Source organism: Mytilus edulis, chromosome 3 (genome assembly GCF_963676685.1).
Source record: "Mytilus edulis chromosome 3, xbMytEdul2.2, whole genome shotgun sequence".
Taxonomy (NCBI): domain Eukaryota; kingdom Metazoa; phylum Mollusca; class Bivalvia; order Mytilida; family Mytilidae; genus Mytilus; species Mytilus edulis.
The window spans coordinates 41,667,840-41,694,109 of NC_092346.1; the positions used below are offsets into that span (position 1 = coordinate 41,667,840).

At 33.0% G+C, this 26,270-nt stretch overlaps 1 protein-coding gene across 1 annotated transcript; it reads right to left on the minus strand.

The window, feature by feature from the left end:
* Nucleotides 1-17,151: 17,151 nt before the first annotated feature.
* On the minus strand, nucleotides 17,152-20,966 carry LOC139515260 (ankyrin-3-like). Its single transcript, XM_071304824.1, has 2 exons — nucleotides 20,909-20,966; nucleotides 17,152-19,604 (listed from the first exon to the last, which is right to left on the minus strand). Exons 1-2 carry the CDS (start codon nucleotides 20,964-20,966, stop codon nucleotides 17,152-17,154), a joined length of 2,511 nt encoding a protein of 836 aa, XP_071160925.1.
* Between the last annotated feature and the right edge of the window lie 5,304 nt (nucleotides 20,967-26,270).

Here is a 26,270-nt window from a genome sequence, read left to right on the forward strand (position 1 = left end):
TCAAATATGAGACTGCCATTTCTCCTCTGGTTACTTATTTTCCGTGTTCTTTATATATTTCTTGTCCTGTAATTCTCGGGTTCCGGCACCATATAATATGGCGAAATCAGACTAACACGGAATCTTTTTATATATTTATTCCAATAACAAACAGTTATTTACAGTATGTACAGTTAATAAATACCACACTTGAATGATCCGTCTATTCCTTTGTAGTTCAACTGATAACACTTCTATACTTCTGTTACTTCTATTTTTACAATGATAATTATACATTAAAACCCTTAACTTATAAACAATAGACAATAGACAATATTTTATTGGCACAAACGCATTTACAATAAATGGTCATGACCGAATGGATAAACAATTTTCTATACATGGTAGTAAAATACAAACAATTATATATATATGTGAATAAACGATTAAAGGTATAATGAAAATCTATTACAATAAATTACTTCTTGCATTTAAACAATTTGTTACGAAAGAGGAAGATAATTTTAGTGCCGTATAAGATGTATTATTAAGTATAAGATTTATTTTATTTTTATCGCACAATGTGGATATACTTTTTCCTGTAATTTTGAACATTTTTAATAGTACAAAAGTCTCTCTAATACTGGAGTAACCTCTGCAGTGTAGCAGCATGTGCTGTTCATTTTCAATTCGCCACTTTTACAGATTTCACAAATTCTTTGATCTCTGGGTACTTTTAAATATCTTCCTCTTTCAATGACAAGGTTATGAGCACTAACTCTTAATTTAGATAATGATGATCGATCTGATCTATTTTTTAAAGCATCAACATAACCTGCCCGTTCACTCATTTTGTAAACACTTTTGAAAAATGTTAATTTTGGAGATGCTGAAATATTTGCATGTTGTTCCTGAAAACCCTGGTCAATTAGTCTTTGTTTTATATACTAAAATCAAAAGAACATTCTAAATCTAGAACAAACTATAATTAACTAGAGAAATGATAAGTAATCTATTTTTAGTAACAGGGCAAATGCCGGAATTTTCCAACACTTTCTTAAACATATAAATATACACAATTACTTTCACTATCCATCTAGAATATTCTAGCATGATTCATTTACTATAGTTATAATAACAATGTAATATTACATCTTTTCCTCTCGACATACTGGCCTTTTCTTCTGTGTTTTAAATTCTATAGCTTTGGTCAAGCTCCGTGTAGGTTGCACTTTGTAAATACAGCTGTTTCTCAAAACACGCCTCTTTTTGGGAGGTCTTGAATATTCATAGAAAATTCATTTTGTTTACATACTGGTTTCCAGTTATGCTCTCTGTGTTCCATCCCAAAGAGACATAACTTGGGGACTGTTACCAGTAAAAAAACATGTGCATATTGTTTACATTGAAATCTGTGGTAACCTTTCATTCGAGGTAGGGGTAGTTAAGAAATTAGTGTTAGTTTAAACTCTGAGAAGTTCAGGGCATATAAACGTTGAAAATATGCCGCACAGACCTATATTTTGACCTTTGAAAAAAATTGTGGTGCATATGAACTTTCAATTCTACGATAAGATTTTTTTCAAAACTTCAAAGTAAAAGTGGTACAGTTTTTGCTGTAAAAGGAGTTCCTACGGGAAATTGCATTGTGAATATTTACAGAAATATGACCAAACCACACGAGGTAAATTGTACGGACTAACATTTCGCAGGCTTAACTAATTAGCATATGAAAGTGACCAGTATAAAATGAATCGAACACACCGTCAATTTAAATCATTATAAGGCATACCAAGTTATACAATTACAAAAATTAATTTAGTTTTTATTGAATTAAATTCTGGTATTTAGTTTTGTTATTCACGTCGGATTTTGTCTTATGCTTAGTTAGTTTCTGTGTTTGTTACATTTTAATGTTGTGTCGTTGTTCTCCTCTTATATTTAATGTGTTTCCCTCAGTTTTAGTTTATTACCCGGATTATTTTTTCTATCGATTTATGAGTTTCGAACAGCGGTATACTACTGTTGCCTTTGTTTACCCATAAATGATAAAATTTACCAATTTTTGCATTTTTGACTATTTTCAATATTTAATATAATTTTCTTTTTATCAGAGCAAATTTGTGATCGTCAAGATCTAAAATATTCCATAGGCGTGCAATTAAGTGGGCAAATAGATTAGTTAGTCATAAGTATACGATATATAAAGTATAATTTATTTCTTACATGTATGTTATTCATAACGATTTATGTACATTGTGGAAAAACTTTTTGACTATCATATGAAGAATTATGATATATTTTCTTTTTTTCACTGGTTAATATTAAATGCATTTTTGGGGGACAGGTAAAATAACATATCGGGTTTGTTTTTTTCTTCATTAAGGTTTATGACCCCTTCTGAAGCCATTTTTGTACGAACTTTTTAAACTTCAATTGTGGCCAAACTACAGATGTATTGAATAATAAAGATAAGACATTTTGTACATATACCAAGGGGAAACTTGATGAAAAAACATTATTATTTACTGTTTCATTGCATTTAATAGAAAAAGTACTTTGTGGCAAATAAACCAAGATTTTTATAAAAAAAATCCACAGTCTTTCATACAGAGATTTTTGTTATAAAATTTGAAACACAGATTATTCACTTGCTATTCTATGATGTGCTAGTGTTTATTTTTTACAAAAAGTTCTAACCAACCTGTTAATTCCAAAATACCTCGTGCTGAGTCACTAAGGTCGAGCGCACCCTAAAAGGTGTACTTGATTTGGTCCATATTTTTATTTTTTTTTAACCAATAACTACATTAATAAACTTGTTTTAAGGAAATCAATGCTAGCACTGCATGCAACAATCCAATATCTATCAGTCACCGAATTGCCAAATATAAGAGGACAAGGATACTACAGGCTGTGGATTTTCTATAAAATTTCCATATATTTTATTTTAGCATTGAATCAGCACAAGGGTAGATAATCCTTAATTTGTACATAAATAATGCCTTAGTTTTCTCGATTGAATTGTGACAAACTTATCATTTCGGGGTCTTTATGGCTTGATATGCAGTATTGGTTTTCAGTTAAAATGAAGTCATTATTTACAAACGCGACAATGGTAGCCTCTTTGGTTTCTGCGTTTTTACTATAAAAGATCTGTTGATAAAAATGTCAAATTCTGAATTATCAGCACTTTTGGTTGTAAATAAAATTGCAAGTCATATATGGTGCCGCAGCTTTTTTGATACCAAAATAATATTTTATTATAGGTAATTAATGGGTCCGGAATTTTCGAAATAGTATGAATGAACATCCCTTTCTTAATTTCGCACAGAACATGTTAAATGTTAAATGGATGTGCAACAGCACACAACAGTAGAATTATTAACTGTGCGTCACACGAAAGTATCAGCGTCACAAAAAGTTACACGTGTTTTTGAAGATAGAGCGTGTACGACACTTGTATTTATATAAATGTAGCGGAAAATGTAAGGCAGACGGTACCTTGAAAATCATAAGTCGAAAATAAACTGACCAATAGTATACAAAACGAAATGTCACTACAACTAGCTCATGTAGTTATTCCTTGCACAAATTTGAGTTCCACAAATAGACGTTACTTCAAGGATATCAGCATCAGTTGTTTTTTTTTAATCTCTTGTTTTAGGTGAACATGTCGTTTCCTTTTGTGTTATGTCTAATGGTCGTTTTCACCAGTTGCATGTAAAATTATCATAGTCTCTTGTTTTATGTCTAATGACGGTACAATCTTGCTTCATTTTTAATGGCCGTTTTCTCTTTTTTTATGTGTAATGGCCGTTTTCTCTTGTTATATGTGTAATGGACTTATTCTCTTTCAATGTATAATTGTTGTTTCCTCTTGTTTAATGTATCATGGTCGTTTCATCTTGTTTTATGTGCAGTGGCCATTTTCTCTTGCTTGATGTAGAATGACAGTATTCTCTTTTTTATAAATAATGACTGTAATTTCTTGATTTATGTGCAATGGCAGTTTTCACTTGCTTGATGTAGAATGACAGTATTCTCTTTTTTATAAATAATGACTGTAATTTTTTGATTATATGCAATGGCAGTTTTCTCTTGCTTGATGTAGAATGACAGTATTCTCTTTTTTATAAATAATGACTGTAATTTCTTGATTTATATGCAATGGCAGTTTTCTCTTGCTTGATGTAGAATGACACTATTCTCTTTTTTATAAATAATGACTGTAATTTCTTGATTTATATGCAATGGCAGTTTTCTCTTGCTTGATGTAGAATGACACTATTCTCTTTTTTATAAATAATGACTGTAATTTCTTGATTTATATGCAATGGCAGTTTCCTCTTGCTTGATGTAGAATGACAGTATTCTCTTTTTTAAAAATAATGACTGTAATTTCTTGATTTATATTCAATGACAGTTTTCTCTTGCTTGATGTAGAATGACAGTATTCTCTTTTTTATAAAAAATGACTGTAATTTCTTGATTTATATGCAATGCCAGATTTCTCTTGCTTGATGTAGAATGATAGTATTCTCTTGTTTTATGTTTTATTGGCTGTTTTCTTTAGTTTGATATGGAATTGCCGTATTCTTATTTTCATATGTGATTGTTGTTTTCTCTTGTTTGATTTGTAATGGTCGTTTTCTCCTGTCTGTTGTATGTCTAATGGTAGTTCTCTCTTGTCTGTTGTATGTCTAATGGTCGTTTTCTCCTGTCTGTTGTATGTCTAATGGTAGTTCTCTCCTGTCTATTGTATGTCTAATGGTAGTTCTCTCCTGTCTATTGTGTGTCTAATGGTCGTTCTCTCCTGTCTGTTGTATGTCTAATGGTAGTTCTCTCCTGTCTGTTGTATGTCTAATGGTAGTTCTCTCCTGTATGTTGTATGTCTAATGGTAGTTCTCTCCTGTCTGTTGTATGTCTAATGTTAGTTCTCTCCTGTCTGTTGTATGTCTAATGGTCGTTCTCTCCTGTCTGTTGTATGTCTAATGGTAGTTCTCTCCTGTATGTTGTATGTCTAATGGTAGTTCTCTCCTGTCTGTTGTATGTCTAATGGTAGTTCTCTCCTGTCTGTTGTATGTCTAATGGTCGTTCTCTCTTGTCTGTTGTATGTCTAATGGTAGTTCTCTCTTGTCTGTTGTATGTCTAATGGTCGTTTTCTCCTGTCTGTTGTATGTCTAATGGTAGTTTTCTCCTGTCTGTTGTATGTCTAATGGTAGTTCTCTCCTGTCTGTTGTATGTCTAATGGTAGTTCTCTCCTGTCTGTTGTATGTCTAATGGTAGTTCTCTCCTGTCTGTTGTATGTCTAATGGTAGTTCTCTCCTGTCTGTTGTATGTCTAATGGTAGTTCTCTCCTGTCTGTTGTATGTCTAATGGTAGTTCTCTCCTGTCTGTTGTATGTCTAATGGTCGTTCTCTCTTGTCTGTTGTATGTCTAATGGTAGTTCTCTCCTGTATGTTGTATGTCTAATGGTAGTTCTCTCTTGTCTGTTGTATGTCTAATGGTAGTTCTCTCCTGTATGTTGTATGTCTAATGGTAGTTCTCTCTTGTCTGTTGTATGTCTAATGGTAGTTCTCTCCTGTCTGTTGTATGTCTAATGGTAGTTTTCTCCTGTATGTTGTATGTCTAATGGTCGTTCTCTCTTGTATGTTGTATGTCTAATGGTAGTTCTCTCTTGTCTGTTGTATGTCTAATGGTCGTTCTCTCTTGTATGTTGTATGTCTAATGGTAGTTCTCTCTTGTCTGTTGTATGTCTAATGGTAGTTCTCTCCTGTCTGTTGTATGTCTAATGGTAGTTTTCTCCTGTCTGTTGTATGTCTAATGGTAGTTTTCTCCTGTCTGTTGTATGTCTAATGGTAGTTCTCTCTTGTCTGTTGTATGTCTAATGGTCGTTTTCTCCTGTCTGTTGTATGTCTAATGGTAGTTCTCTCCTGTCTGTTGTATGTCTAATGGTAGTTCTCTCCTGTATGTTGTATGTCTAATGGTAGTTCTCTCCTGTCTGTTGTATGTCTAATGGTCGTTCTCTCTTGTATGTTGTATGTCTAATGGTCGTTCTCTCTTGTCTGTTGTATGTCTAATGGTAGTTCTCTCCTGTCTGTTGTATGTCTAATGGTAGTTCTCTCCTGTCTGTTGTATGTCTAATGGTAGTTTTCTCCTGTCTGTTGTATGTCTAATGGTAGTTCTCTCCTGTCTGTTGTATGTCTAATGGTAGTTCTCTCCTGTCTGTTGTATGTCTAATGGTAGTTTTCTCCTGTCTGTTGTATGTCTAATGGTAGTTCTCTCCTGTCTGTTGTATGTCTAATGGTAGTTCTCTCCTGTCTGTTGTATGTCTAATGGTAGTTCTCTCCTGTCTGTTGTATGTCTAATGGTAGTTCTCTCCTGTCTGTTGTATGTCTAATGGTAGTTCTCTCCTGTCTGTTGTATGTCTAATGGTCGTTCTCTCTTGTATGTTGTATGTCTAATGGTAGTTCTCTCTTGTCTGTTGTATGTCTAATGGTAGTTCTCTCCTGTCTGTTGTATGTCTAATGGTAGTTCTCTCCTGTCTGTTGTATGTCTAATGGTCGTTCTCTCTTGTCTGTTGTATGTCTAATGGTAGTTCTCTCTTGTCTGTTGTATGTCTAATGGTCGTTTTCTCCTGTCTGTTGTATGTCTAATGGTAGTTCTCTCCTGTCTGTTGTATGTCTAATGGTAGTTCTCTCCTGTCTGTTGTATGTCTAATGGTAGTTCTCTCCTGTCTGTTGTATGTCTAATGGTAGTTCTCTCTTGTATGTTGTATGTCTAATGGTAGTTCTCTCTTGTCTGTTGTATGTCTAATGGTCGTTCTCTCTTGTATGTTGTATGTCTAATGGTAGTTCTCTCCTGTCTGTTGTATGTCTAATGGTAGTTCTCTCCTGTCTGTTGTATGTCTAATGGTCGTTCTCTCTTGTCTGTTGTATGTCTAATGGTCGTTCTCTCTTGTCTGTTGTATGTCTAATGGTAGTTCTCTCCTGTATGTTGTATGTCTAATGGTAGTTCTCTCTTGTCTGTTGTATGTCTAATGGTAGTTCTCTCCTGTATGTTGTATGTCTAATGGTAGTTCTCTCTTGTCTGTTGTATGTCTAATGGTAGTTCTCTCCTGTCTGTTGTATGTGTAATGGTAGTTCTCTCCTGTCTGTTGTATGTCTAATGGTAGTTCTCTCCTGTCTGTTGTATGTCTAATGGTAGTTCTCTCCTGTCTGTTGTATGTCTAATGGTAGTTCTCTCCTGTCTGTTGTATGTCTAATGGTAGTTCTCTCCTGTCTGTTGTATGTCTAATGGTCGTTCTCTCTTGTATGTTGTATGTCTAATGGTAGTTCTCTCTTGTCTGTTGTATGTCTAATGGTAGTTCTCTCCTGTCTGTTGTATGTCTAATGGTAGTTCTCTCCTGTCTGTTGTATGTCTAATGGTAGTTCTCTCCTGTCTGTTGTATGTCTAATGGTAGTTTTCTCCTGTCTGTTGTATGTCTAATGGTAGTTCTCTCCTGTCTGTTGTATGTCTAATGGTAGTTCTCTCCTGTCTGTTGTATGTCTAATGGTAGTTCTCTCCTGTCTGTTGTATGTCTAATGGTAGTTCTCTCCTGTCTGTTGTATGTCTAATGGTAGTTCTCTCCTGTCTGTTGTATGTCTAATGGTCGTTCTCTCTTGTATGTTGTATGTCTAATGGTAGTTCTCTCTTGTCTGTTGTATGTCTAATGGTAGTTCTCTCCTGTCTGTTGTATGTCTAATGGTAGTTCTCTCCTGTCTGTTGTATGTCTAATGGTCGTTCTTTCTTGTCTGTTGTATGTCTAATGGTAGTTCTCTCTTGTCTGTTGTATGTCTAATGGTCGTTTTCTCCTGTCTGTTGTATGTCTAATGGTAGTTCTCTCCTGTCTGTTGTATGTCTAATGGTAGTTCTCTCCTGTCTGTTGTATGTCTAATGGTAGTTATCTCCTGTCTGTTGTATGTCTAATGGTAGTTCTCTCTTGTATGTTGTATGTCTAATGGTAGTTCTCTCTTGTCTGTTGTATGTCTAATGGTCGTTCTCTCTTGTATGTTGTATGTCTAATGGTAGTTCTCTCCTGTCTGTTGTATGTCTAATGGTAGTTCTCTCCTGTCTGTTGTATGTCTAATGGTCGTTCTCTCTTGTCTGTTGTATGTCTAATGGTCGTTCTCTCTTGTCTGTTGTATGTCTAATGGTAGTTCTCTCCTGTATGTTGTATGTCTAATGGTAGTTCTCTCTTGTCTGTTGTATGTCTAATGGTAGTTCTCTCCTGTATGTTGTATGTCTAATGGTAGTTCTCTCTTGTCTGTTGTATGTCTAATGGTAGTTCTCTCCTGTCTGTTGTATGTCTAATGTTAGTTCTCTCCTGTCTGTTGTATGTCTAATGGTCGTTCTCTCCTGTCTGTTGTATGTCTAATGGTAGTTCTCTCCTGTCTGTTGTATGTCTAATGGTCGTTCTCTCTTGTCTGTTGTATGTCTAATGGTAGTTCTCTCCTGTATGTTGTATGTCTAATGGTCGTTCTCTCTTGTATGTTGTATGTCTAATGGTAGTTCTCTCTTGTCTGTTGTATGTCTAATGGTAGTTCTCTCCTGTCTGTTGTATGTCTAATGGTAGTTCTCTCCTGTCTGTTGTATGTCTAATGGTAGTTCTCTCCTGTCTGTTGTATGTCTAATGGTAGTTCTCTCCTGTCTGTTGTATGTCTAATGGTAGTTCTTTTCTGTCTGTTGTATGTCTAATGGTAGTTCTCTCCTGTCTGTTGTATGTCTAATGGTAGTTCTCTCCTGTCTGTTGTATGTGTAATGGTAGTTTTCTCCTGTCTGTTGTATGTCTAATGGTAGTTCTCTCCTGTCTGTTGTATGTCTAATGGTAGTTTTCTCCTGTCTGTTGTATGTCTAATGGTAGTTCTTTCCTGTATGTTGTATGTCTAATGGTAGTTCTCTCCTGTCTGTTGTATGTCTAATGGTAGTTCTCTCCTGTTGAATTAAATGTGTTATGGCCGTTTTCTCCTATCATATGCATAATGGCCGTACATGTTGTTTTTTTATTATTATTGTGACAAGGTCGTTTCTTCTTGTTTTATGTGTAATAATTGCATTCTCTGGTTTTATATGTAATTGCTGTATTTCCTTGTGTTATTTGTAATGGCCGTATTCTCTTATTTTATGTGCAATGGCCGTTTTAACCTGTTATATGTGTAATGGCCGTTTCCTCCTGTTACATGTGTAACGGTCGTATCCTGTTATTTGTGTAATGTCCGATTTTGTCTTTTGCATGTGTAATGGCCGTATTCTCTTGTTTTATGTATAATTGCCGTTTCATCTTTTTTTTGTTGTATTTGTAATGGCCGTATCCCTTTGCTTTATATGTAATGGCCGTATTATCTCCTGTTGCATGTGTAATGGATGTATTCTTTTATGTGTAAAGGTCGTTTGCTCTTGTTGTATGCTTAATTGCCATTTCCCCTTGTTTTATGTGTAATTGCCGTTGTCACCTGTTTAATGTATAATGGCCGTTTTCTTTTGTTTTATGTGAAATGGCCGTTCGTTTTCTTATGTAAGATGAGAAGGGATCGGGCTCATTTTTTTATGTGTAATGGCAGTTGTTTTCTCCTGTTATATGTGTTGAGGCCGTATTCTCTTTTTAATGTCTAATTGCTGTTTCCTCCTGTTTTATTTGTAATGGCCGTTTTATCTTGTTTTATGTGAATATGCGTTTTCACCTGTTGTAAATGACGACAAATAATCACCCATTAGTTTTAAATTATATGAAATAAAATAAAACCCATCCATACGTATATAAATTTATTAGAATGTTAGAAAGGATAAGTTAATATGAAACACTACAATAGTATATAATATCTACAGTATACATGTTTCCATTCTCAATTTTATGTACCTGTTACACTGCAATAGTATATAATATCTAAAGCACAAATGTACCTGTAACACTTTAATAAATACGAACTAAATTGGTTCATTGAGGCTGTAATTCCTTTCCAGTGTCTAAAAGTCCCTTCTTCTGATAAGAATATAAAAAAACATTGTCATATTCCACTGTTCTTTAAAGACTCTAAATACAATTAAAAACCAATTGTTCCATTGATGGTCTTTCCACCATTAAGGATTTTTTTTATATGAAAATATTAAAATTCGGTTTTAAGTGCAAATGACAGCTTATTGAACGCTGATTACAAAAATATATGGTTTCTATACAAAAAGATATAAATAAGGGAGATCATTTTTTACTTCCGGTTTAAAAGATGTTACTTCCGGTATTTTCTGATACTTTACTTGACTCCAAAAAATAGATGGTTCTGTATACTTTTACATTAAATTAGTACAAAAAATGGCTACTTCCGGTTTACAAAAGGCCACTTCCAGTTGGCATTTTCAAGGTCACTTTGCTTGCAACATTTTGCAAAACGTCCAATGGCTTTATCATGTATACATAAGAGGAAAGAGCAAAGGTCAAAATCTATAACGTTGAATTTACCTATGACCTTGAGCTCAATTCCAAGGTCATCAACCAAGGACCTCAAGTCAAAAGACTCTAAGCCTCTACTTCATATTGTTAGAGAGTTATATTACCATACAACTAATAATAAGATATAAAAGGGGAGAAAACTTGTATTAAATGTTACGTACCATTCTAAGTAAAATTTATCTGTTACGACATGTCGCAACTAACAATTGTCTGAAAATATTTTGTCGATATCTTGTATGATTTCTGAAAATAAAAGATAAATAGCCAAAATCAAAAATTTGAACATGAACTTGACCTTTGACCTTGACCTCATTTTCATTTTTTTGGACCAAGGACCTCAAATCAAAAGACCCTAGGCCTCTATCACTTATGGTTTTCCAGTAACAAATTTATTTAATTTTTTTTCAATATAAAAGGGGAAATAACTCTCATATGGAGTCTTCCTAAAGCTTCGGTCAAAATAAAACCTAACATCCTGAGGATATAGCGAGCAATTCGGAAAAATAAATTTATCGCTTTCTTTTACGGTGGCGGAGGAGATCTGATAACAAGAAAAACAGTGTTTGGGTAGATAACTCTTACATAGAAAAGTGTTCGGTTAAACAGGGTCAGTTTCAAAAGCATATAGACTGTATGATATCATATACAAAAAACTAAGCAACATCTTTCGAAACATTTTTACACCGCAAGAAAAAAATTAGGCGGAAGAAAAAAAAGATAATCAGAACAAAATCAATAGGTCTTTCCACACGGAAAGGTGGAAAGACCTAATAAAATACATTGTCATATTCCACTTTTCCTTAAAGACTTCAAATACAATAATACATTGTCATATTCCACTGTTCTTTAAAAACTCTACATACAATAATACATTGTCACATTCAACTGTTCTTTAAGGACTCCAAATACAATAATACAGTGTCAAATTCTACTGTTCTTTAAAGACTCAAAATACAATAATACATTGTCATATTCTACTGTTCTTTAAAGACTCCAAATACAATAAAACATTGTCACATTCCACTGTTCCTTAAAGACTCAAAATATAATAATACATTGTCATCTTCTACTGTTCTTTAAGGACTCCAAATACAATAATACAGTGTCAAATTCTACTGTTCTTTAAAGACTCCAAATACAATAATACATTGTCATATTCTACTGTTCTTTAAAGACTCCAAATACAATAATACATTGTCATATTCCACTGTTCCTTAAAGACTCAAAATATATTAATACAGTGTCAAATTCTACTGTTCTTTAAAGACTCAAAATACAATAATACATTGTCATATTCCACTGTTCTTTAAAGACTCAAAATATAATAATACATTGTCAAATTCTACTGTTTTTTTAAAAACGCCAAATACAATAATACTTTAATTTATAATTGAACACTTTTAAAAGATAATTTACCATTAATGTCCATCTTATGTTTGATTTCGATAACTTCTTAGAATGTGTCAAAATCAATTAACATTTCAGTTTTTTTCAATTACTTGTATTGAATTCTCATTTAAATAATTATTCCGAAATATGACTAAATGTTATTACTAATTTGGTAAACACATAAATTTGAAATATACTTTATTCATAATATTTCATTGCCTTTCCTTTCTTGTGAGATAAAAACATCGAAAACTTATAATATATAAACTTGATATAGAATACATCAAATCATCAAATTATCAAACTTTTTTGTCTATATTTGATACAGATAACACTCAGCAAAAATATATATTCTAGGCTTAATTTATATATGAACCATGTTAACATGATTTATTAGTCTAGATTAACATACTTAATTTAAATATTCTCATTTATTCATTTGGAATTTTATTGTTTTATTAAAAGTAAAACAAGAGTGCACACGCTGAAATGTCTCGCCTTCTATACTAATCATTGATATTATGTTGATAGTCCTAAGTATAAAGCTTAGTTTTATTACAACTGTCTCATAAACTTAACATTAACCAAGATAACTAAACAAAGACCAATGAACCTTGAAAATGAGGTCAAGGTCAGATGAACCATGCCAGGCAGACATGTACAGCTAACAATGCTTCTATACAACATATATAGTTGACCCATTACTTATAATTTAAGAAAAATACACCAAAACACAAAAACTTAACACTGTGCAATGAACCGTGAAAATGAGGTCACCGTCAAATAAAACCTGCGCGACTAACATAAAGATCATAAAATATTTCCATACACCAAATATAGTTGACCTATGGCATACAGTATTAGATAAAAAGACCAAAACTCAAAAACTTAACTTTGACCACTGGATCATGAAAATGAGGTCAAGGTCAGATGACATCTGCCCGCTAGACATGAACACCTTACCATCATTCCATACAACAAATATAGTAGACCTATTGCATATAGTATAAGAAAAACAGACCAAAACACAAAAATTTAACTATAACCACTGAACCATGAAAATGAGGTCAAGGTCAGATGACACCTGCCAGTTGGACATGTACACCTTACAGTCCTTCCATACACAGAATATACTAGCCCTATTGCTTATAGTATCTGAGATATGGACTTGACCACCAAAACTTAACCTTGATCACTGATCCATGAAATGAGGTCGAGGTCAAGTGAAAACTGTCTGACAGACATGAGGACCTTGCAAGGTACGCACATACCAAATATAGTTATCCTATTACTTAAAATAAGAGAGAATTCAACATTACAAAAAATTTGAACTTTTTTTTCAAGTGGTCACTGAACCATGAAAATGAGGTCAAGGACATTGGACATGTGACTGACGGAAACTTCATAACATGAAGCATCTATATACAAAGTATGAAGCATCCAGGTCTTCCACCTTCTGAAATATAAAGCTTTTAAGAAGTGAGCTAACACCGCCGCCGCCACCGGATCACTATCCCTATGTCGAGCTTTCTGCAACAAAAGTTGCAGGCTCGACAATAACAAAATTATACGAACTTCAAGAAAAATGCAAAACAGAATGTTCTTTATCAGATGTCAAATCTAACATGTTCAAAAGTAAAATTAATATATTTTATAATAATGGCAAAAAAAATCATTTTTTGAAATCCCAAGTTCTAAGAATACATCAGTTCTATCTTATATAACTTAATTTTGATAATTATTGTATATCTATAGTAAATTGAGAACATTAAATCTGATTCGTTCTATACATACATGATACACAACACATGATTTGCTCTACTCAATATGCTTTTTGTTCCACTTACACAATTTTTCAAGTAAAATGTTTATGCACAATTTCATGTTTTTCAGTTTCAATATACAACTTCATAGAATAGCACTTGATTCCTAAAAGCAGACATACCTCAGCAAGAAATCATCATGAAAACAAAACAACTTAAAGTCAGTGGTACATGTAGCTGTTTAAAGAAATATATGGGTATGGCATGTAGCTGTTTAAAGAAATATATGGGTATTACATGTAGCTGTTTAAAGAAATATACGGGTATTACATGTAGCTGTTTAAAGAAATATATGGGATATTACATGAAGCTGTTTAAAGAAATATATTGGATATTTCATGTAGCTGAAATATATGGGATATTACATGTAGCTGTTTAAAGAAATATATGGGATATTACATGTAGCTTTTTAAAGAAATATATGGGATATTACATGTAGCTGTTTAAAGAAATATATGGGATATTACATGTAGCTGTTTAAAGAAATATATGGGATATTACATGTAGCTGTTTAAAGAAATAGATGGGATATTACATGTAGCTATTTAAAGAAATATATGGGATATTACATGTAGTTGTTTAAGAAATATATGGGATATTACATGTACACTATTGATACTAGTATTTAAAGTCATGGAGACTTGAACTCTGATGTAGAACTTAAACTAGAGGCTCTCAAGAGCCTGTGTCGCTCACCTTGGTCTATGTGCATATTAAACAATGGACACAGATAAATTCATGACAAAATTGTGTTTTGGTGATCATGATGTGTTTGTAGATCTTACTTTACTGGACATTCTTCTTGCTTCAATTATCTCTATCTATAATGAACTTGGCCCAATAATAACAGTGGAAGATATATTCTAAAAATTTACAAAAATTATGAAAATTGTTAAAAAATTACTATAAAGGGCAATAACTCCTTAAAGGGTAAACTGACAATTTTGGTCATGTTGATTTATTTGTAGATCTTACTTTGCTGAACATGATTGCTGTTTACAATCTATCTCTATCTATTATAATATTCAAGATAATAACCAAAAACTGCAAAATTTCCTTAAAATTACTAATTCTGGGGCAGCAACCCAAAAACAGGTGGTCTGTTTTGTCTGAAAATTTCAAGGCAGATAGATCTTGACCTTATATACAATTTATCTCCGGTCAGATTTGCTCTAAATGCTTTGGTTTCAGAGATATAAGCCAAAATCTGCATTGCCCCTATGTACTATTTTAGCCATGGCGGCCATCTTTGTTGGTTGGCAGGGTCACGCCACACATTTTTAAAACAAGATACCAAAATGATGATTGTGGCCAAGTTTGGTTAAATTTGGCCCAATAGTTTCAGATTTTTTTAAAAGAATACTAACATTTTAGAAAAATGGTTAGAAATTGACTATAAAGGGCAATAACTCCTTAATGGGTCAACTAAAAATTTTGGTCATGTTGACTTATTTGTAAATCTTACTTTGCTGAACATTATTTCTGGTTACAGTTTATCTCTTTCTATAATAATATTCACGATAATAACCAAAAACTGCAAAATTTCCTTAAAATTACTAATTCAGGGGCAGCAACCCAACAACGGGTTGTCCAATTTGTCTGAAAATTTCAGGGTAGATAGATCTTGACCTAACAAATTCTTTTACTCCACTGTCAGATTTGCTCTAAATGCTTTGGTTTTAGAGTTATATAAGCCAAAATCTACATTTTACCCATATGTTCTATTTTTAGCCATGGCAGCCATCTTGGTTGGTTGGCAGGATCACGCCACACATTTTTTAAACTAAATACCTCAATGATGATTGTGGCCAAGTTTGGATTAATTTGGCCTAGTAGTTTCAGAGGAGAAGATTTTTGTAAAAGATTACTAAGATTTACGAAAAATGGTTAAAAATTTACTATAAAGGGCAATAACTCCTAAAGGGGTCAGCTGACCCTTTCGGTCATGTTGACTTATTTGTAAATCTTACTTTGCTGAACATTATTGCTTTTTCCATTTTATTTCTATCTATAATAATATTCAAGATAATAACCAAAAACAGTAAAATTTCCTTAAAATTACCAATTTAGGGGCAGCAAACCAACAACGGGTTGTCCGATTCATCTGAAAATTTCGGGCAGATAAATTTTGATCTGATAAACAATTTAATCCCGTGTCAGATTTGCTCTAAATTTATGCTTTGATTTTTGAGTTATCAGCCAAAAACTGCATTTTACCCCTATGTTCTATTTTTAGCCATGGCGGCTATCTTGATTGGTTGGCCAGGTCATGCCACAATTTTTTTAAACTAAATACCCTAATAATGATTGTGGCCAAGTTTGGTTGAATTTGGCCATGTAGTTTCAGAGGAGAAGATTTTTGTAAAAGTTAACGACGACGGACGACGACGACAGACAATGACACCGGACGCCAAGTGATGAGAAAAGCTCACTTAGCCCTTTGGGCCAGGTGAGCTAAAAAGGCAGTGTGAACCTTCTACTGTTAATGTTCAAGATATTAAGATATAACATGTATAATAAGATATTTCTATTCCAAATAAATAGCTAACGAAGTATTTTAAGCCAATGATTTTTTTCATAATTGACAAAAATACTGTTGTCAATCATTTACAAATATGAATTTAATAAACTAAATCATGTAAATGTTCAGCCAGTCCAGAGCCATAATCATGCTTGTAAACATGCAGTAATAAAACGGATAAAACATAATATTAACAGGCAAATATTTTTCATGGGTTACATACATGACATATAAACATATCTGTACAATATTGATACTTTTTTTTAACATGTTTAAACATACATTAATATATATATATATATATATGTGTGTATTTCAATAATTTCTAATACCACTAGGTTTTATTGAATAACAAGTCAATTTGAAATTTGCATTTGAGTTTAAAATGTTGACAATTTTACAATATTATAGAACTATGTTTTCAAGAAATTATAATGAGGACATTCACATATACAATGTTTTTCATCTTCAAATTTATCCAACATAATCTTTGTTATTATCTATATAATTGGTTTTTTTAGCATATCTATCCATCTCTGTTTTTAGAGGGTGTGTACCTATTTTGCATACTGCTGGTCAATCTTTAAATGCTTTCAATTCCAAATAATTTGCTTATTTTTTTTATTGAATAAAACAAGTCATGAGTTAGTTACCTTATCTGATGTAACAGTATTTTCACAACAATCTTTCCAATTATTCAGAAAGACAAGATTTTTATGCATAAAAAGAGATCTATTAATATAGACAGCAACCTAACAATACAATTAAGAAAAACAAAAACACTACAAAACAGCTAACGGTTAATGGAGGTACAATGTATTGACTAGTGCCAATACTTCAAACTATAAACTAATTTCAGCTATACATGCTATATGAGGGATTTGAATAAATGAAATTTAATGTATGAAAAGTCCAAATTCGAACAATAAAAAAAAAAACATCCTTTGCCACTTTCACTGGAATTGATCATTTTGACATAAAAGTTGATTTAATCCTTTTCCCTTTAACAATGATTCTATTTCTTTATGTCCTTGCTCCTGTGCTATATTGAGAGAATTTTTACCTTTAAAGTCACACTTATTAACATCAGCTGAATGTTGTAACAGTTCTTTAACAACATCAACATGTCCTTTATAACTTGCTTTATACAGAGGTGATACATCATTCTTGTTACACTTATTGACATCAGCTAAATGTTGTAACAATTCTTTAACAACATCAACATGTCCATTCTGACTAGCTATATTCAGAGGTGATACACCATCATTGTTACACTTATTGACATCAGCTGAATGTTTTAACAGTTCTTTAACAACATTAACATGTCCTTTCTGACTTGCTTTATGCAGAGGTGATACATCATTCTTGTTACACTTATTGACATCAGCTAAATGTTGTAACAATTCTTTAACAACATCAACATGTCCATTCTGACTAGCTATATTCAGAGGTGATACACCATGTGCACCATCATTGTTACACTTATTGACATCAGCTGAATGTTTTAACAGTTCTTTAACAACATTAACATGTCCTTTCTGACTTGCTTTATGCAGAGGTGATACATCATTCTTGTTACACTTATTGACATCAGCTGAATGTTGTAACAGTTCTTTAACAACATCAATATGTCCTTTCTGACTTGCTATATACAGAGGTGATGTATCATTCTTGTTACACTTATTGACATCAGCTGAATGTTGTAACAGTTCTTTAGCAACATTAACATGTCCTTCCTGACTTGCTATATTCAGAGGTGATACATCATTATTGTCACACTTATTAACATCAGCTGAATGTTGTAACAGTTCTTTAACAACATTAACATGTCCTTCCTGGCTTGCTATATACAGAGGTGATGCATCATTATTGTTACACTTATTGACATCAGCTGAATGTTGTAACAGTTCTTTAACAACATTAACATGTCCTTCCTGACTTGCTATATACAGAGGTGATACACCATTATTGTAACACTTATTGACATCAGCTGAATGTTGTAACAGTTCTTTAACAACATTGATATGTCCTTCCTGACTAGCAATTAATAAAGGAAACCAACCATCCTCTCTACAATAATTAATGTCACTATTCCTACTTATCAACCATTTGACAAGTTCAATAGTACCCATATAACAACTTTCACCTAGTGCTATATCTTTATTGTACATATCTTTAGTAGAAACAAGTTCTTGTTGCTTTGATAGATCAAGTTGGTTTAAATGAGATACCACGTTTTCAGTAAATAAAGTAGATTTCATGTTTCTGTTGTCAAATACATTGTTTACATAACCGTTCTCCCAGTCTTTCACCAATCTTTCTATATATCTATTTATATAATTATCAGGTATTCTTATTACAAACTCTATTTCTGTGCCCATGTTATCTGTCATTTGCCAAAGAAATCTTTCACTAATAAAACCAGTATCAGCATGATTAATAAAAATCTGTAACATCTTCTCCCCAAAGTATTTAGCAAGGAAATCAAACAACTTATCATGGATTATTTTGTATTTATTATCCTCCTTGACCACATAGGTACCTTCAAGTGTTTCCAGGGATTTCCTTAAACTTTTGATGGATGTTCCTTTATTCAGTTCACATTCTTCTAGTAAATCTTCTATCATTGCTCCTATCTTCTTATCTTTTGGTGACAAGTTTTCTTCTGTTAATGAGTTGTTAAACATCACACAAAGGACTAAGCTACAATACTTCATCTTACCACTATCACTTTCTCCATACATTTGTACAACTTGATCTTTAAAAACGTCAAAAGGATTGCTAAAAAAAGAGCTAATGCTTACAGTTTTCTGGAGGTTCTGTTTATGATATAAGCTACATAAAAGGGGGAAAAAGTCATATTTTTCTGACCATTCCTTTACTTCATCAGTATTTTCCTTAAAGTACACTTCAGCTAAAGCAAAGTTTTCAGCAGCACTAAGTTTGAATTCTTTTGAACTTAAATCGATGTTACACATTTTGAAAATAGAGAGATTGCTAAATAGTTCATCTTTGTAAACCTCCAATCTACATGTAGATATGATTTTACAACATTTGTCTTCGAGAAGAGATTTAATGTGATCAAGTCTTTGTTTCCAGTCGTTGTAAATTTGTTGATTAACAGTATATCTGCCACAGACATCATCAAAGACAAACAATGTTTTCCGCCCATGTTTAAACCATTTTCCAATATCTTTTGGTTTAGTGCATGGAATAACAGTATAGCCATGCTTCGACATCATGAGGGCAATGTGTTTAGAAAGAAAACTTTTTCCAATGCCAGAATTTCCAAATAGAGTTACTGAACTTTGTTCTAAAACTTTTTGCATTACATGTTTCTCTGCTTCAGTATTAACAAACTGTTGATCATCCTCTTTCCACTGTTCCAAGCGTTTTTGGAACTGCTCTGTAAAATATGAAATTCAATAAATTAACTATTTAAATCTAAAGTTCAAATTTCAAGGTGTAATAAAACAAATATAAAGTATGTGACATCCAGTTAAGTTTCGTCATGTTCATGTTTATTGTTTGTTTTGAAGCACCATATTTCATGTATTTTGTTTTATTCAGTGTTCCAACTAGATATCATTGAGATGGGAGCCATCTCTGTGGGCCCCGCTGTGAATAATGTGCATTAAAAAATTGTATCTTTACCATATGACATGGGTTTGTCAACTGAAATCAAAGTTTTTGACCTTGACCTTTGACCTAGGAAGTTGTAAATAAATTATGACACACCCTTTGGTGTTGGTTTATAAACATGTCAAGTATAAACTTTGAAATGATAACGGTTCTCAAGATATAGAGCGGACACGATCTTTACCATAGGACATTGGGTTGTCAACTGAAACCAAAGTTTTTGACATTGACCTTTGACCTAGGAAGTTGCACATAAATTATGACACACCCTTTGGTGTTGGTTTATATACATGTCAAGTATAAACTTTGAAATTATAACGGTTCTCAAGATATAGAGCAGACACGATCTTTACCATAGGACATTGGGTTGTCAACTGAAACCAAAGTTTTTGATCTTGACCTTTGACCTAGGAAGTTGTACATAAATTATGACATACCCTCTGATATTGGTTTATATACATTTCAGGTATAAACTTTAAAATGATAACGGTTTTTCAAGATATAGAGCAGACACAATCTTTACCATAGGACATGGGGTTGTCAACTGAAACCAACCTTGAACTTTGCCCTAGGCAGTCGTTCATAAATTATGACACACCCTCTGGTGTTGGTTCATATACATGTCAAGTATAAACTTTGAAATCATAACGGTTCTCAAGATATAGAGCGGACACGATCTTCACCACAGGACAGAGGGTTGTCAACTGAAACCAAAGTTTTTTAACCTTGACCTTTGACCTAGGAAGTTGTACATACATCATGACACGCCCTCTGGTGGTGGTTAATAAACATGTAAAGTATAAAGTATGAAATTATAATGGTTCTCTAGATATGGAGCGGACACAAAGTTAAAGTGTTACTGACGGACAGACGGACGGATGGATGGACGGACGAACAGACTGATTACTATAGGGGCCCTAATAAAATATTTTTAAAACTTAAGATAATGTGTAAAATTGAGAATGGAAATGAGGAATGTGTCAAAGAGACAACAACCCAACCATAGAGAAGATAACAGCAGAAGGTCACCAACAGGTCTTCAATGCAGCGAGAAATTCCCGCACCTCACACGTCCTTCAGCTGGCCCCATAACAAATATATATACTAGTTCAATGATAATAAACGCCATAGTAAACTCCAAAGTGTACACAAGAAACTAAAAGTTAAAATAATACAAGACTAACAAAGGCCAGAGGCTCCTGACTTGGGACAGGTCGAAAAGTGTGGCGGGGTTAAACATGTTTATGAGATCTCAACCCTCCCCTACACCTCTAGCCAATGCAGAAAAGTAAATGCATAACCATACGCACATTAAAATTCAGTTCAAGAGAAGTCCGAGTCTGATGTCAGTAGATGTAACCAAAGAAATTAAACAAAATGACAATTATACATAAATAACATCAGACTACTAGCAGTTAACTGACATGCCAGCTCCAGACTTCAATTAAACTGATTGAAAAATTATGTCTTCGTCATATGAATATCAGGCACAATCCTTTCCGTGAGGGGTTTAGTATCATACCATCATAACATATATGAGAAGAACATAACCCGTGTCATGCCAACAACTGGTTAATTTAAATAAATGTGTTTAGTTCCGATACAAAGACCCTATACATGCTACAAGTGAATCAATATTAACGCCAAAATATGTAATCTTAAACATGTTAAATGACCTGGTAACGGTATCTAAACTATATACCTTCTTAATAAGTCTATTTAAAGGTTTTGTTAGCTTCTGAGAAATATACTGATATTTTTGAGCTTTATAAAGAATATTTCCATAAAATATTGGATGTGAAATTAACTTTAAATGAAATGATAAAATTTCTTTACTTAAAACATATTGTTAAATGCCAGCTAAACAAAGACTAATAGGGAATATCATTGATGGTATTACCCTTTAAGAAAAATACTCTATCGTGACAAGTATGTTATTATTAATCATTGTTGTGACATTTTTCATGTTTTGTAGTAACTTCTATGTGTTCACACTACATATACTATGTTTGTTTAAAGTTTTTGTCATAAAATTAATAAGAATAGTTTATTCTTCCAAAGCACTCATTTTCTGTGTATTTTCAAGTCAGTGTCCCAGATCTCTTAAAAGAAGTTGATAAATACAAACTAGAAAACTTACACCGCTTGCACAATTTTTTTGTGTCATAGAAACAAATGATAAATACTGATGCAAAAAAACGCGAATCATTTTCTTTTAGTTTAACTTCATGTTACAAGCAAAGCTTATGTTGTACTGTTATACCACTGCCCCAGGTTAGGGGAGGGTTTGGATCCCTTTAACATGTTAAACCCCGCCACATTATTTATGTCTGTGTCTGTCCAAGGCCAGGAGAGTGTAATTCAGTGGTTGTCGTTTGTTTATTTGTTACATATGTGTATTTCGTTCATTTTTCATATAAATAAGGCCGTTAGTTTTCTCGTTTTAATCGTTTTACATTGACATATCGGGACCTTTTATAGCTGACTATGCGACATGGGCTTAGCTCATTGTTGAAGGTTGTACGGTAACCTATAGATGTTAATGTCTGTGTCATTTTGGTCTCTGATAGACAGTTGTCTCATTGGCAATCATACCACATCTTCTTTTTTTATACTTAAAATTGAGTGCCTAACAACATTTTTGTTGCATTAAACTAAAAATTATTCCATTGTGAAATGGCAACCAACAGATAGTGTGAAAATGGAAGGAAAACAAAACATTTGTTGACACCAAGTATCAGTTCATGACATCATATTCTACCTTTATATTATAATTGTCTTTTTTTATAAGTTGTTAGTGGCTTTGAACTAGCTGTCAGTAACTGCAAGTACTCTAAGATCTGTAATTAGTGTCTTTTTGCTGGTTGGATGTAAAAGTACCCAGCCACGTCCATTTGTGTTTGTAGTATTTGTATTTTTATCAATCTGATGAGTTATGCCTCTTTCAACTGATTTCTATAGTTCGTTCTTATGTTGTACTGTGACATCACTGTCCCAGGTTAGGGGGGCATGTGCCTGTCCCAAGTCAGGAGTCTGAAACATGTGTAATTCAGTGGTTGTTGTTTGTTTGTGTGTTACATATTTGGTTTGTGTTCATTTTTTTGTACATAAATTAGGCCGTTAGTTTTCTCGTTTGAATTGTTATTTCGGGGCCTTATAAAGCTGACTGTGCGGTATTGGCTTTGCATTTCTGTGTCATTTGGTCTCTAGTGGAGAATTGTCTCATTGGCAATCAAAATTATTTTTTTTAAATTATTTGATAATTGATCAGTAGTTTAACTCCCCTTTCAGTACTTTTGGATATTTCGTGGTGGTCCCGTTTTATTAGTGGAGGAAACTGGAGTGCTCAGAAAAATTTGACCTTCGACAGGAAAATTGACAATCCTAGTGAATTAAGACATGTTAGATTAGAGTCCAGCACATCTGACACGTTTAAGGTTCAAACTTACAACCTCAGTGATGACAGGTTAGTAAAACTATACTTGAAATACTTAGACCACTTATCCACTGAGGGCCTTTTTTTAAATTCTAAGAACTTTGAATGTTTACATATTTTAGTATTATTCTTGAAAATTGAGCAATACTTTAGGATAAATTGCATTTAAAAAAGTTAATAGACAGACAAAGTGAAAAGTATATATCCATTCTATCCTCGATACTAGCCCTTATCAATCCACATTTATGTATTTTCCAGTTATATGTACTGAAGATGCCTTGTTATAGGATTACGTAATGTTCCAATGTCCTACCTCAATACACTTACCTTGTATATGTTTAGGAATAACTTCATCGTGACTCATCCAAATATCTAAAAAAAGAAATTATAATAATGTGTTTTGTGCTTTGGTGAGCTAATAGAAATAAGACGATAAGCCCTTTTAACTGATGTTTATAGTTTGTTCTTTTGTAGTACTGTTACATCACTGTCTAAGTTAGGGGAGGGTTTAAACACCGACACACATGTTTTACCTCACCACATTACGTATTTTCATGCCCCAAGTCAGGAGCCCGTATTTCACTGATTGTAATTGATTGCTGTGTATCATATTTCGTACATTAATCAGGCTGGTAGCTGTCTTGTTAGAATTGTTTCACATTTGTCATTTTAGTGCCTTTTAAAGCTTACTTTGAGATATGGATTTTGCTCATTGTTGAAGGCTGTATGGTGACCTATATTCGCTAAATTTTACGTCAATTTGGTATCTAGTGGATAGTGTTCTCATTGACAATCTTACCACATATTCCTATTAACAATTATGAATAAGTTTTTCCTTGCACCAAAAATACATGGCCTAATACTAAAAAGAGTGCACTGAAATGTCTCACCTGCTAAATCAATCATTACTAAATAATACTGACAGTCCAAAGTTACCGGTTAAAAATTCATTGTACTGGAACAAAATGATAACTTCATCTATAAGTTGTCATGGTGTAAACTATAGAACAAATATGAAGTCAATAATCTTCAGGCATGACCACAAAGAAAATAAACTGTCAACACAGAGATACGTTACGCCTTTGTAATTTTGATAATGACATGTCGAAATAAACATAGCAATACTTTAACATTTAAGTTATGCAAATATTCGAAGTCAATGAACCATGACTGAAGGTATAGAAATGAGATGTGCCAATACTAATACAACTGCATACCAAATACAATCGACTTATCATAAGTCCTTTCCTTTAAAAACAAACCTAAACACAAAATTAACTTGTAAACTATGTAAAAGTGTCCAAGTCCATGAACCATGATGAGATGGTGGGGCTTTTTAATCTCCATGGAAATAAGACTTGCAAATGCCAATGAATTTGCATACCAAATATCATTGACTTAACAGCTAGTAGCTTTCATCTTAAACTGATCTAATCACAAACTAATACATGTAAACCAAGCAAAAGTTTCAAAGTCAATAGACCATGTATGAGGGGCGGAGCCAAATATTCTCATTGGAAATTAAGAGCTCCAGATAAGCTGCGTATTTGCGTGATCACGCAATACAAATAATTAAAAACCCAATACAATTGCCCATTCCAGGGTTCAATAACCCAATTAATTCAACAGAAAACCCAATAATATTTACCCTTATCAGTTTATAGTCTTCGCGTAGTTCTATTTTTATAGTATTTATAATTGGAAATGTCCTTTCGTTCTTAAAATAGAGCCCTGCATCAAGTAGCTGAAATGGGTCCACGTTGGAATTTTCTGTTGCTCAAAAGGTACACATGTTTATGAAACATTTCGATCTTCTCAGTGTTTATCAAATTAGCGTGTATCATGTTGTCATATTTTTTTCAAATTTTTCGGGATTAATTATCATTACATACAATGAATTAAAACCAAAGTTAATGTCCGGTAAAAATATTGAATAGAAGCATGTTTTCAGCTTCTTTTGAATAGCTGAGGGAAAGTTATGATGATAAAAAGACTCAGCTAGTGTTTTTAGGAAGGGTCCATCGAATTCATGGGCGTATGTGTTTGCGTAGTTTAACGAGAACATAGCCAATAACGTCCCCGAAAAAATAAAATAGCCTTGCCAGACGTCATAATTATTTGGACTAATAACTATAATGGGGTTTTGTCAAAAACGAAATCAGTTGGAAAAAGTGAAAAGCCGAATCAATTATGACATGATAGTTGGAAAACATTTCTAATAAGGGACAAATTAACCCAGATTTATGTAAATTGAATTAAACAAAAACATTCAAGTATAATTTTAGTTTATATACTATTTTTTTCATTTTAATTGAGTGAATACGCATATCTGTTTTTTACAGTTTATATTTATATAGTTGTGAGAAAATACAAAACTGCCTGGCAGAACGTTTGAAACGGGACACAAATTAAACATACAATTGCTCGTCAGTGAATAAAACAACTACATGTAGCACATAAACAAAGAAAGACACGTATATATTTTAAGATGGAAAAATATTCAATATTGTGTTGATGAAAAAACCCAGCACACTAAGGGATGACATCAAAAGTTCAATGTAGGATAAAAAAAAAAACTTAATTCACATAGTTTTTCCACTGACACCCCCCCCCACCCCCCTCTTAACTTAATTTGGGAAAAATTGATTTACCAATAGGGATATATGTAAAAAACCATTTTAGATATACAAAACTTGTAGAATTTTAACCCCCCACCCCCAAACTATTTGATTTAAGTTTTTTTTATCCTACATCGATCTTTTAATGTTGTCCCAAAGGAGCTTGGTGGTGAAAAACCCAATTTGATATTTGCTTGAGGGGTGAATTAAAATTAATAACGCAATTCAAAAACTTTATCACCCAATTAAATAAGAAAATGGTGGGTAAAAACCCCAATTTGTGAATTCTTATCTGGAGCTCTGGAAATAAGATGTGCAAATGCTTATTCAGCTGAATACTAATTAACACTGGCCTACCACTAATGGTTTCCTTTGAAAT

What these genes read in the sequence shown, in the direction of transcription:
- LOC139515260 (XM_071304824.1), bottom strand. Translation starts at nt 20,966, where the DNA reads ATGGCGTTTATTATCATTGAACTAGTATATATATTTGTTATGGGGCCA. An exon ending in TATGGGGCCAGCTGAAGGAC is followed by an intron (nt 19,605 to 20,908) that starts GTGTGAGGTGCG and finishes CATATTTTACAG; the next exon opens with AGCAGTTCCAAAAACGCTTG.